At 61.4% G+C, this 13159-nt stretch overlaps 3 protein-coding genes across 3 annotated transcripts; 1 reads left to right on the top strand and 2 right to left on the bottom strand.

Moving 5' to 3' along the window:
* Positions 1-6: 6 nt before the first annotated feature.
* CHLRE_10g457850v5 (uncharacterized protein) lies at positions 7-1992 on the bottom strand. Its single transcript, XM_001698331.2, has 4 exons — positions 1724-1992; positions 1265-1403; positions 990-1068; positions 7-724 (listed from the first exon to the last, which is right to left on the bottom strand). The coding sequence occupies exons 1-4, from the start codon at positions 1858-1860 to the stop codon at positions 471-473; spliced, it is 609 nt and encodes a 202-aa protein (XP_001698383.1). The 5' UTR covers positions 1861-1992; the 3' UTR covers positions 7-470.
* Positions 1993-2551: 559 nt separating this feature from the next.
* Positions 2552-5001, bottom strand: CHLRE_10g457801v5 (uncharacterized protein). Its single transcript, XM_043067095.1, has 4 exons — positions 4898-5001; positions 4734-4811; positions 3522-3629; positions 2552-3376 (listed from the first exon to the last, which is right to left on the bottom strand). The coding sequence occupies exons 1-4, from the start codon at positions 4901-4903 to the stop codon at positions 3050-3052; spliced, it is 519 nt and encodes a 172-aa protein (XP_042920492.1). The 5' UTR covers positions 4904-5001; the 3' UTR covers positions 2552-3049.
* Positions 5002-6294: 1293 nt separating this feature from the next.
* On the top strand, positions 6295-13158 carry CHLRE_10g457750v5 (uncharacterized protein). The gene is made up of 17 exons (XM_043067094.1): positions 6295-6726; positions 7161-7263; positions 7497-7545; positions 7763-7974; positions 8285-8444; positions 8689-8699; positions 8854-8949; positions 9274-9324; positions 9571-9663; positions 9863-9988; positions 10259-10433; positions 10578-10744; positions 10913-11018; positions 11134-11288; positions 11626-11686; positions 11805-11944; positions 12249-13158. Exons 1-17 carry the CDS (start codon positions 6494-6496, stop codon positions 12417-12419), a joined length of 2109 nt encoding a protein of 702 aa, XP_042920491.1. The 5' UTR covers positions 6295-6493; the 3' UTR covers positions 12420-13158.
* Position 13159: the final 1 nt, after the last annotated feature.

The raw sequence follows: 13159 nt of genomic DNA, 5'->3' as shown, positions 1-13159 counted from the left end.
CAAGGCTTCGGTCGTCGTTTACACTGAGGCCCCGGGGCTTCGGAAGTATGTCGGTCCGGGAGGTTGGTGTCTCCTTGCACGAAACAGCAGTATGGTACTGTCGGCGGCATTATTGATAGCTCCGCACAAAGATGGATGAGTGCCAGGCAGCAAGCACGTCCCATCGCTGGCAAATGCCTTCAACCGCAGTATTTCGTGGATGTACGCCACCTTTCCAGTGCCCAGGCCCATTAGCAAGTCAGCACGCTTATGAACAGGCGGCAACGCCGCCCGGCCAGCCAGCTTCATGTTCATCTGTACCTCCCGGGATCACGGCATCCATGTTTGCAACCTCTTGGATACAAAAGTGGCCACACAGCAAAACAAAACATGAACACACTTGCCAAACCGGACCTCTCCAAACCAAACTGGCACACACCGGCGCACGCAAACATGTCACAACAACGCCTGACGCGGTCTCGCACTAAGCCTCACTTCGCCGCAAGCGGCGAGCCAAGCACACGACTGCCTGCCACCGCGCCGGCTCCCGCTGGCGCTGCCGATCCTTTCCCCGCAGCCGCCGCCACCCCCGCAGCGCTTGGCGAGGTGAGGCGGCGGTACAGCTTCAGCGACAGGTCGTGTTTGGACTCGAGCGGGTCGGGCTCCACCGCCACAATGGAGTCGTCAAAGCGGGCCGCCGCGAAATCGTAGTGGAAGGTAATGGAGGGCAGCGCCACGCCCTCAGCTGTGGGTGTGCATGGCGACAGAGATGAGGGGCAACAGCAGCTTGTGAGGGGTGACACTATGGACTGGCTGCTGGGAGCAAAGCATGGGCGGCGGCAGGATGCCGTGTGGTGCGGTGGGTACGACAGTGTCCGCATCGAGGATCCGTGTGTAGGACGCTCGCATCCGCAAAGCTGTGTCAAGGGCTATAGCCCTCATGGCCTCAGCCCGGATGCCGGGTGCCGCCGGGCCGACCCATACACGCCTGACCACCAGTGCTTACTTACCCATGTGCACACCTTCTATCCCAATGTCCTTCAGCGTGTCCCCATCTGAGGCCCCCGCCAGAGAGTGCTCTGGGTGCACCTGTGTGTGGTGGAAGCAGGTGGAGGCACGCAGGAGGCCACGCGAGAGGCCACAGGCGCCACATTCAGCACAAGCTGAGCGTTCGGTACAGTAATTGTTGTGCAGCCGGCATGTTCCGTCCTGAACCCCACCCATTGAAGTGGCATCGCGGTAGCATAAGATGGCAAAATGTGCAACCTTGCAGCTTCCAGCTCACCACGTCCTTGTACAGCGACAGTTCCGGCAGGGCGCCGCCGTGCCGCTTCACCACAGCCTCCTTGATGGCGCCCAGAGTCAGCTCCGTCGGCACCGCCGGCCACTCAAAGTTCAGGTGCGGCAGCGCGGTGCAGCAGATTCTGCGAAGGAAGCAGTCCTCGGTTATAGGAGACGAGCGCGAGCTCGGCGTTGGGTCAAAAAGTAGCCTTGCCAGGGGGCGACACGCCGGTGTGGACATGTAAAGGACATCAGCCCCGGACACGTCCCCGGGACGAAAGCCCGTGGCTGACCTTGGCACGCGACTCTAGTCCCGTGCGACAGCCCATCTCCCTCTGCCATTTCCCATGTTCCTCTCCCCATCTCTGAAGAGGTGACAGTGTTTGGCAGTGTGGCTGGGTGTGCCGCGTGCTTAGGCTCGTCATGGCTGACCCGCGCCCAGCAACCTGCTCGCGCTGCTGACCTGCACCTCACAAACAAGCTTGGTTTCACCCCAAGCTCGTAAATATTTGGTGGGGTGTAGTCGAAAGGTTCCAGCGGCGGAGTTGGCTTCTTCGCCTTCTTTACTCCGTCACCGGTCTTCTTCTTCTTAGCAGGCATATCCAATTCAGTGTAAACGACTTAAGAGCTTACTGCCTAGTTGATGGTTCAGCATTTGGACTACTGCAAGGAATCGAAGCTGGAAGAACTCTGCACACGGTTTGCTTTCACAGCAGACGATATCAAATTTGCATACTGCTACCAGAGCAATAAGAGCATTCAGCAAGGAGCCAAGCCTGCCAAGGAAACCCTGGTCGTGCGGCATTGTGTTTTCAACAGTTGTACCCGCCGACCCACCGCCGGGGCCACGAGGGATCCCGTCATCGAAGTCTGTGTACTGGACTTCAAGCGTGAGCTGTGTGGCCACCCCTGCTGTGTAGGAACGGTACCGGTTGCTACACCGGTGTGCGAGGGCCGCGAGGGCGACCGTGCGCCGGGCCGAGGCTTCAGCCTGCAAGCGCTGGCGCGCAGAGGCGAGGAAAGGAGGCGCCTCCGCCCCCCGCCGCCGCCACTGCAGGTGCGGCGGTACAACAGCGAGTGTCAGCGGCGGCTTGGCGGCCGCCGCACCAGCACCTGAGCCGGCGGCCGCGGCTTTCGGACCGCGCCGCCAAGCCCTGCTGGGGGCGGGGCCGTACGCATGCAACAGCAGAAGCACTAGATGGCGGACGCGGACCGTGTCACCAAAAAGCTGCAGCACAACTTTTCGTGCAGGCCCACCACCGCGACCTCGAGCGCTACCAGAACCATAAAGGCGCCAGGCTACTTACAGGGGGCTGCCAGTCAGAAAGCAAGAACAGGGTGCGTCGCGGTAGCAGTGGAGGCCCTGCACCTACATAATTGAAAGAGAGCCGTCAACGAGAGCCTTAGGGCAGCCTGTGCTGCTCTAAGGCTGCGCTGGCAGCTTGCACATTGGCGCAGGCATGGATAGGCGAGAGGGCACATATGATGGGGTGCCAGCGTACACTCGAGGAACTGCGAAATCACAATGAGCGACAAGTGTTCCCAGGTCACGGGAAAAGGGGCTGAGCCTCTCCACAGTCTGAGGCCGAACAACCTCATCGCCCGGACGTCGCCGGGGTCGGTTCGTACAGGCACATTGCCAAACCAGGTTCCTAGCAATCGCGATGCCACAGCAGAGCCCACCGCAGCCAGACGCAGCACAGTTGTCAACAGCCGCACTACTTGTCGTGCCGCTGCGCATGCCCTGCCAGCCCCACCGCGAACCGCTACATAGACACCAGCCGGCTCCTCAGCCTGCGCGCTTGCGCCGCTTCTTGGGCGGCGCTGCGCTCTCCTCCTCCTCCACGTGGCCTTTCCCGCCCCCTCCGCTACCAAGATGCGCGCACGCGCCCCAGCTGCTGCCGCCGCCGCCGCTGCCGCCGCTGCAGCCGCCGCCGCCGCCGCCGCAGCCGCCGCCACCGCCACCGCCGCCACCGCCACCGCCGCAGCCGCTGCCGCCACCGCCGCCGCCACCGCTGCCGCCGCCGCCAGTCTGCAGCGATTCAGGTCGCTTGTGCCCCAGCAGCATCTCCGCCAGCGCGTGCCGGATGTTGGTTGCGGAGTTCACGTCACGTCCCTGCACCGTCGGGAGCTTAGAATGAGTGAGTCTACGACTGAGCCGTCACCCAGCCGTCACCCACTGAGCCCACGACTGAGCCGTCACCCAGCCGTCACCCACTGAGCCCCTCTGAGCCCACGACTGAGCCCCACTGAGCCCTCACCCACTGAGCCGTGTCGAGTATGGGGCAGGATGGGTAGTATGGAGTGCCGCCCACGCCTGCTGCGTCTGGTGGAAGCGGTCGCCCTCCAGCAGGGTGGACAGGACGGGGCTGGGGTGGACAGGACAAGGGGCAGGGTGGACAGGACAAAGCTGGACAGAGCCCATCAATGCCACCCATCATGCAAAACCCCAGTGGCTTGCCAGGGGCCCGTTGCACACTCTGCACTGACGGTGCTGCTAAACTGTAAAATCCAAACACTGAGAACGGCCTTCGCAATCGCACTGCTTGACACATGCATCTTCCTCCACCACCGCGGCGCGCTCGGCGTAAAGCGTGTCCAGAGCCCACCAACCACGGCGGCGGGTCCTCGGCAGGCCTCTCGGCTAAAGGCAAGTGCAGCTCAAGGCAAACGCAAACGGGCGAGTGGTGTGTTTTGGCTCCGTGGTTACTTGTGCGCCGCATGACGCAGGTCACGACGCGCGCGGCAAATCGTTTTGCACACCATGGCGGATGCCATCAGGGCCGTGTCTACAAGCGCTGCCAAGCAGCGGCACCAGCAGCTGCACCCCGAGGAGGACCCCGCAGCCAGCAGCTAGCTGCTGCACTTGTACCACCACCACGCGCGCAGCCAGGACGTGGTGGGGCCGCCGCGGGACGTGACGGGCCTGGCCAGTGTGATCAACGGCCTGGCCAGGCAGATAGATGCAGCAGAACGCCGACCAGTACCACAACAGCAACATGTTTCGGTGGCTGAAGACCTGGTGCCGGGTCAAGCTCTACCGGGCGTGGAATGCCGCTGGAGGGGACGTGGACGGTGGCGGCGGTGGTGCGCCCATGCAGCATGCGGCTTCTCTACTATTTTATGATGACGATGTTTGACTCACGGCTGTCGCGCCTGTGCCCAGCAGCGCGCAAGGCTGTCGCAGCTTTTCTAGCGACGGCTGAGGACCAAGACCCCCTAATCGTGCTGGAATGGCAAGACCATTTACGTGTCTGGCCTCAGCACGATTAGGGGGTCTTGGTCCCAGGCCTCCTGCCGCACCGCCGTCATCACCCACACCAGCACTTGGATGGCCGCGATCAGCTGCTCGGTCAGCGCGCGGTGCTGTTGGGCCAGGCGCTGCAGCTCTTCTGGCGTGGCGCCAGGGTGCCCAGGCCCGGCGGGTCGAGAAACCGGGGCCTTGATAGTCGGAGCCAAAGCACACCACTCACCCGTTTGCGTTTGCCTTGAGCTGCACTTGCTTTTAGCCGAGAGGCCTGCCGAGGACCCGCCGCCGTGGTTGGTGGGCTCTGGACACGCCGAGCGCGCCGCGGTCGAGGCCCCTGCCCAGCTGCGGCCAGCGCCGGCGCAAGTCCTGACGCAGGACGAACCTCACCCCCATTCTATCATCTGGATTACAAAGGAATGTGTAGAAGCAACGTGCAAAAGGCCCGGTTTGGCACCGTTTTCGCCGCGATACTTTGCTAATATATTCATAGATATGGCAAAACTTTTCTTAAGGCGACCTGCAAATATTTACAGAAAAGTCTCTCGACACCTGCAGGTCCCCACCGCATCGGCGCATCGGCTGACCCTGACCCTGCCTGAAACTTTCCTGAACCTGTCACCCCCCCCCCTGTCATCCCAAACCTGACCCTGACCCTGAACCTGAACCCGAACACCGCGGTGTGACGCCTACTCTCCACGCAGACTCACTCACTCTACCCTCCCGACGGTGCAGGGACGTGACGCCAACTCCGCAACCAACATCCGGCACGCGCTTCTGGCGGAGATACTGCTGGGGCACAAGCGACCTGCATCGCTGCAGATTGGCGCGCGGCGGCGGCAGCAGCGGGGGCGCGCGCGCGCATCTTGGTAGCGGAGGGGGGAAAGGCCACGTGGAGGAGGAGAGCACAGCGCCGCGCAAGAAGCGGCGGCGCAAGTGCGCACGTTGAGGAGCCGGCTGGTTTTTAGGTAGCGGTCCGCGGTGGGGCTGGCAGGGCATGTGTAGCGGCATGACAAGTAGTGCGGCTGTTGACAACTGTGCTGCGTGTGGCTGCGGTTGGCTCTGCTGTGGCATCGCGATTGCTAGGCACCTGGTTTGGCAATGTGCCTGTTATTGACGAGTGTTGCGGAACTAATGCGTACGTAGGCCAGAGCGGAAGGCGGAGTGGGCTTGCAGGCGACACGAGAGTAGGCAGTCAGTAGCGCAAGTTGCGAATTCACATGTTACCTCGTAACCGACGGTACACGCTGTGGACGGTCGCGCCCATGGCTGGCTGACGGAAGGTGGCTGCTGTATTGGGATGGCTGGGCTGGACGACGGCGGGGCTGGCGTTGCCTGTATGTGGAAACCGACCCCGGCTATGTCCGGGCGATGAGGTTGTTCGGCCTCAGACTGTGGAGGGGCGGGCTCAGCCCCTTTTCCCATGACCGGGGAACACTTGTCGCTCATTGTGATTACGCAGTTCCTCGAGCGTACGCTGGCACCCCTGCTGGTCGTGTGGCATTGTGTTTTCGCCAGGTGGACCCGCCGACCCGTGACCGCCGGGGCCACGTGGGATCCCGTCACCGGAGTCTGCGCTTTCAACTTCAAGCGTGAGCTGTGTGGTCATTCCTGCTGTGGGACAACGGTACTGACTGCTACATTGGTGTGCGGGGGCCGCGAGGGCGACCGTGCGTCGGGCCGGGGCCTGGGGCTGCAAGGGGGGATGCACGTACGAATTATGCACCAGTTCACACCGCGTTCACACCTGCTCTCCACGCAGGGAGTTTATGGCCGTGCTTTCACCTGATTCCACAACCCAAGCTACGGTAACAGCAAAGACACCACGTAGGCAGCTCCACGCGCCGCCCGTCACGAGACTTTGCCGAGCACTGCTTGTCAAGCGACTCTGCCTAGATAATACGCCTTTTCGTATTGGTACTATCCGATTAATTTATGAGGCGCAACCCCAGCGCCGGGAGCGCAGTTGCGCAAGCGGACGGCAGCATGGCTCCGAGCACTTCGTTGCTGCACCCCGATGGTGCCGGAGCCGCCCTAGAGCTGAGCAGTAGCATGATGATGCCAACGGACTGCTCTGTTATCAACGGGCGCCACGGGGCAGCGGGAGCAAGCTCGGGTGGCGCCCAAATGGAATTCCCTTGGGAAAACACAAATGGAAATGCAGATCGCAGCAGCGTGCACGGAACACTGCAGAAGGTCTGGGAGCGCAGCAAGTCCAGGTGCGGGTGCGACTAGAATGTTGCGTTGGTAATTGTTATGCGTGTTGACGCAACTAAAGCCCCGCCCAGCGAGGTGGCGCATTACGCATCGCGATTGGCGTACACTGCATCGCGTCGCGGGGAATTGGAACTTGCAAGCGGCCTGGGGGCCTCGGGACCTCCCGGCCTGAGGCAGGGCGGCCGCGGCGGGCGAGTGTGCCGCCTATTGCGCTGGGTTTGCCGTACAGGCGGCTCTCTGGGATTGCGCATTGCCGGCAGCTGAAGGCTCAAGGGTCGTGCAAGCGGCCTCAAGCCTATGGGCGAAGGATTGCAGGAACAGGGCCGGGGAAGGGACTTCGCACTACGTGGCCACTCAACCCTGGACCCAGGACCCCTCCTCCAGCTCCATTACAACCTTGCCTTCTCTCCCCTTGCATGCCATTCTCCCTATACAGCTACCAGCTGAAGATGTCGACCTACTCGGCGCTCGACTGGCTGGCCTTCTTCCTGCCGTGCGTGCGGTGGCTGCGGACCTACAAGATCAGGGAGTACCTCTTTGTACGTGGGAACTCACGTGTTGGGATGGGATGTGATTGTTTGTGCTGGCTTGCCAAGGCAGTAGCATCACGGGAGTGCGCCGAGACTGGGTCGGCGGTTGCGTGTTGACCCGTGCCAGGGGACATGCGAACATGCAACGCAGACTGCCTGTGCACGGACGTTGGGCTGGCAGTTATATGCATGAGGTGGGTGGTCCTCAACGTTCTTGGCCCCGCTTCTTCGCCCCTCTCTAGGCCGACATCGTGGCGGGTATCTCTGTGGGCTTCATGGTCGTGCCGCAAGGTGAGCTCGCAAGCAGGTGGCTGAACGGGGATGAAAGGAGGCCGGTAGCCAGCCAGCACGCAGCAGACAGTCTGCTCTCGTGTGTGCAGTCTAAGGCGGTCTTGCGGCGATGCAAGCACTCAGAGCGTGCCGTTGCATGCATGCCGTGATGTTGCCGGATGCATACCTGTGACCTGCCCTTCGTTTGCCGGTGCTCCGTGTCGCGCAACCACCCCAGGCATGTCGTACGCCAACCTGGCGGGCCTGCCGTCCGTGTACGGCCTGTACGGCGCCTTCCTCCCCGTCATCACGTACGCGCTGGTGGGCAGCAGCCGACAGCTGGCGGTGGGCCCGGTGGCGGTGACCAGTCTCATCATTGGCAGCAGCCTCAAAGAGTTGGTGCCGGGTGCCGAGACCATTAGCAACCCCAACCAGCTCACGCCGGACCAGGTGCGGCGTCGGGGGAACACTGGCTGGGGAGCGGGGGCAGTATGTGTGTAAGGGGTTGTTGTCACCATCCCCTGTGAGGGTTTAGAGAGAGTGGATTTAGCATTCACAGCATAGTATGTGCAACATGTAGATGCCGTTGTCGGTTGAGGTGGGTAAGGGAGAGGCGAAGATGGCAAAGGAGAGGCGCTCCTTGCGCCATGAGAGCCCGCACGCCACGCCCGCACGCCATGCATGTGCTTTCTGCGTTAACAACATCAAATCTGCGACGCCAATCCGTCCTCCTGGTCCACAACTTCACGCCATACCGCAGGAGGTGATCCAGGAAAAGTACAATATGCTAGCCATCCAGCTGTCGCTGCTTGTCGCGATCCTGTACACGAGTGTGGGCGTCTTCCGGCTGGGCTTCCTCACCAACTTCCTGTCGCACTCAGTCATTGGCGGCTTCACGTCCGGTGCCGCCATCACGATCGGTGCGTGGTCTTAAGCGTGTTCGCGGCCTGCGGGTTGCAGGCGAGGGCAACCAGGGTCGGTGGTGGGTCCACTTGTGCCTAGGGAACAAGCAACAGTTTTATGGTTACTTAGATGCGAGTTAGTACTGTAACTGCTTGTTCGCATGCTGTGTAGTCGTGTGGCTGCTTTTCCTTGGTCACCCTTTTGAATGAATCGCCTCCCGCTGCGGTGTCGGCCAACTCCTGCTGCATTGGACGACCGCAGGCCTGAGTCAGGTGTGCCACGTGTGGGTGTAAAAGCGCGACGTAGCACATGCCGGGCAAAGACGTATGCCCTCATGACCACTGGGGTCTGCGTGGAGTTTTGCTCTGCTGCTCTGCCGAAATAACTTCATGCTCACAGATCGTGGCCTCTTCCCATCTCTGACAGCTGAAATACATTCTGGGCATCAGCATCCCCCGCACGGAGCGGCTGCACGACCAAGTGTCCACCTACATCGAGTTCATTCGCAACCTCAAGTGGCAGGTGTGGTAATCAGTCGGGGCGCCGTTACTCGCATACTTGAGACGCTAAGGGGGGACACAGGGGGGCATTGGCGTCCTGCTCACCAAACACACCGTGGAAGAGTCCTGACAGCGAATCCCAAGAAGCAGCCATGCGCCTGCTTTCTTCTCATCCGAACCCTGATATGGGCGAACGCGCGGCAGCCGAGTGCCAGGACCGCGGCACAGCCGGGCATTGCGTACGTCGCGAATTGCTTGACACGCAGTGACACCGGCCGCCTGTGTTTGCTCTTGTGCGCCGCTTTGCCTGTGCCGGTGTATGATCGCGGCTGCATTGCGCCCGCAGGAGTTCATCATGGGCAGCACATTCCTGGTGTTGCTGGTCACCATGAAGGAGGTGACCAGGGGAAGGGGGAGGGAAAGCGGCGAGGGGAAGGCGCGACCGCCACCTTAGCACTTGCATCGCTGTTTCGGTGCTTGGGAGTGGGACATGGGGCAGGCAACATACGGTGTAGGGCCGGGGTTTGTATGCGTGGCCGTGAGGAGCAGGACACTCCAGTGGCACTGGCGCCTGTCGCAGGATCATTCCCATGCGGCCCGTCTGATTTTTGGTGACGCCCGCCGCCATTCGCCTGTCCTGCAGGTCGGCAAGCGCTCGCACCGCTTCCGGTGGCTGCGGCCGCTGGGCCCCATCAGCGTCTGCATCATTGCGCTGCTGGCCGTGTACATCGGGCACGTGAGTAGCGTGCACCAGCTGTCGCGGGAAAGGCGGCAGTGGCTTGCGAGGGCCACGGTGGTCTTGTGATGTGTTGTGACTGCTTGTACCGCAACAGGTAGGGTGCCGCTGTCCCAACATATTCGTGCGTGCGCATGGTCTTCACGCTGCCGTTCTTTCACTGACGCATACTCATGCACCTCGCGTTGCCATCCCACAGGTTGACAAGAAGGGCATCAAGATCATCGGCGCCATCAAGAAGGGCCTGCCCACGCCCACCGTGGGCTGGTGGGCGCCCATGCCCGACTTCGTGGACCTCATCCCCATCGCCATCGTAGTCATGCTGGTGCGCGCTTTTGCTGTGCCCTTGGTGGCGCCATGGCGATGACTTGGGGTTGACTATCGAGCTGGTCCCACAGCTACAACCCCGCTCGTGTGCCCCGTGATGGATTGCAAGCTTGGGTGTGTTGCACTTCCACCTGTCGCTGTTCCTCATTACCACATTGCCCATGCAGCCCAGCGCACGCCTAGCCTGCTGGTTCTCATAACACCGACATTGTCTGCCTGCCGCTCACACCCTCATCACCGCATCGCCCCTTCATCTGCCCACCCACAGGTGGACCTGCTGGAGTCCACCTCCATTGCGCGCGCCCTGGCCAACAAGAACAAATACGAGCTGGTGGCCAACCAGGAGATTGTGGGGCTGGGCCTTGCCAACTTCGCCGGCGCCGCCTTCCACTGCTACAGCACCACCGGCTCCTTCTCCCGCTCCGCCGTCAACAACGAGAGCGGTGGGTGATTAGACGTCCCCACAAGTTACGCCAACCCATTTTATGCCCCCGCATCCCTATCGCTCTCGCACGTTCTCTCGCTACTCAGATTGTTTGCATCACCAACAAGCCCACTTTCTGCGCGGGCACATGGCTGTTGCGCAGGCGCCAAGACCGGCCTGGCGGGCTTCGTGACGGCCTGGGTGGTCGGCTTCGTGCTGCTATTCCTGACGCCCGTCTTCGAAAAGCTGCCGTACTGCACGCTGGGCGCCATTGTGTGCAGCTCCGTGACGGGCCTGCTGGAGTACGAGCAAGCCATCTACCTGTGGAAGGTGGGCAAGGCAGGCGGGGGGGGGGAAGACGGAACCGGCGCGGGTGTGCGAAAGAGTTGCCGCAGACCTGATACCGCACGTCGGGCGCTTGTACCTTGTGCATGCCCGCTTCTACGGCCATGTGATTCCCCATGCGTACGCGTGCTACGATGCCCTCGCACGCTACAGGTGAACAAGCTGGACTTCCTGGTGTGGATGGCCAGCTTCCTGGGCACTCTGTTCATCTCCATTGAGATCGGGCTGGGCATCGCGATCGGGCTGGCCATGCTTATCGGTAAGCTGCGACAGTGCGTGACATCTTGCTCATGGCCGGCATTCGGGTACGTTAAAGGGCCGTTCGCGCAACCACGACACAACTACCGCAACACATGACGTGCCCCTCCCTGCAGTCATCTATGAGTCGGCCTTCCCGCACACCGCAATGCTGGGCCGCATCCCCGGCTCCGGCGTGTACCGCAACGTCAAGCAGTATCCGCAGTCGCAGTTGACGCCGGGCATCCTGGTCATGCGCATCGATTCGCCCATCTACTTCGCCAACGTGCAGGTGCGTTTGTGGAGTTCGTATTGTGTGTTTATGGCTGTGGCTGGCTGTATGTGTGAAAGAAGGAAACGAATTGTGTCTGTGTGCGTGTGTGTGTGTGTGTGTGTGTGTGTGTGTGTGTGTGTGTGTGTGTGTGTGTGTGTGTGTGTGTGTGTGTGTGTGTGTGTGTGTGTGTTGGATAGGTTAGCGCACCAGCGCGCTTGCCATGAACGTCCATGCGGGCACTGCAGTGGCCTGAGGGCTGCAGCGCCCAGTGACTGTAGCTTGTCTGCCACTGTGTGTTAGTGCAGGGATGTCTCAGTCTCCTTACCTGATGGTTTTCCTGGTGTGTCATTTGCAGTGGATCAAGGACCGGCTACGCGTGTACGAGGACCGCCACCGCGACTGGAGTGGCGAGCACGGTGCGTAGTTGCATGGGCGGTCCCTTCGGCATGGTGACAACCAGAGCCCCACGCACTCTTAGCGCACACCGCTCCAGCTGCGCCAGCCCATGACATGCTTCTATACCAAACTCCGCAGGCACCAAGTTGGAGTTCGCCATCCTTGACATGTCGCCTGTGACCCACATCGACGCGACGGGCGTGCACGCGCTGGAGGGCTGGATTGAGCACTTCGCGCACGTGGGCACGCAGCTAGTTCTGTGCAACCCCAGCGTCAAGGTAAGGCCGCGTGTGTGCCGCTGTCGCCAGCTTTCCTGCTACCGTACTGCTTGGTGACGTGTGGATGGCAAGACACGTCGGCTTGCGGTGCACAACGGCGATTGTGACGAATGAGTGTGTGTTACACAACGAAACGAAAGCCCCGTGTGTGTTTAGGTGCCCGGCTCGGTTGCCTGGCTTTTGCTCTAGTACGCGGGGGCACACTTACGTCTGCGCCTCTGACACGACTCGGCATCGGCATACCGTATCGATGCTTCCGAGCCCCACACCGCGTCTCAACACCGCCTGCCCCTTCATGCTGCAGGTCATTCGCGAGCTGGAGACAGCGGGTGTGCCCGACATGCTGGGCCGCGACTGGATCTTCGTGACCGTACACGACGCCGTCAGCTTCTGCAGCAGGCAGCTGGCGGAGGCGGGCATGGCCGTCACGCCGCTGTCCATGACCCAGCAGCCCAGCTCCACCTCGGACGAGTGAGAGCACGGTATGGGGTTGCACGAACCAGACCCAAAGTGTGCTGGACAGCGCTGTAGGGGTTCGGGGCGCGTCACGTGTGATGCTCGCTGTCATGTGCGAATCTGCGCCTCACTTGTGCGTGGTGGGGTTAAATATTATGTACTGCTGTGGTGGAAGGACGTGTTTGCATCGCCAGGGTGCTGACGTCGGACGGATATGTACCTGAGTTCGGGCCGTGGGCCTTCACGAGTTAGTTTGGCAGAGCGCACATAGCGGAGGCAGGGGTTTTTGTACCGTGCACTTGTTGTAGAAGGCTGGAATGCACAGCGGGAAGGTCTGATGTGGTGGGCTGCTTGGGGAAGTCCGTCCGCACAGCTGAGCATAACATGCATCGCTTCTTCCGTGCGCATTGACTGGCGTGTGTTGTGATACATTACCCTCTGCGCATTGAAATGTTTTGCGGTACCGTTGCATGTGATGAGGTGAAAATGCTGCAAGATGAGGAGGGCCCCAGGGCCTGGGCGAAATGACTGACGGACTTGGCCGCTGTGGCGCTGTCAAAGCTCGGATCGGCGGTGCGCGTGCGGCCGTGCGCCAGTGGGCGCGTATCGCTACCGCAGGGACGTACATATGAGCGCGAAGCTGAGTCATGGCCCGTAGATGTGATAAGTGTGCCTACGGCGAGGTGATATGTCATGAGCGCCGCCGGCGCACGTGTGTATGTTTCGGACCGGGTCACAGTACGGGAATTACGCCAAACC

Source organism: Chlamydomonas reinhardtii, chromosome 10 (genome assembly GCF_000002595.2).
Source record: "Chlamydomonas reinhardtii strain CC-503 cw92 mt+ chromosome 10, whole genome shotgun sequence".
NCBI lineage: Eukaryota > Viridiplantae > Chlorophyta > Chlorophyceae > Chlamydomonadales > Chlamydomonadaceae > Chlamydomonas > Chlamydomonas reinhardtii.
Note: the sequence above shows the minus strand (reverse complement) of the source record. Positions and strands in the feature narration are given on the sequence as shown.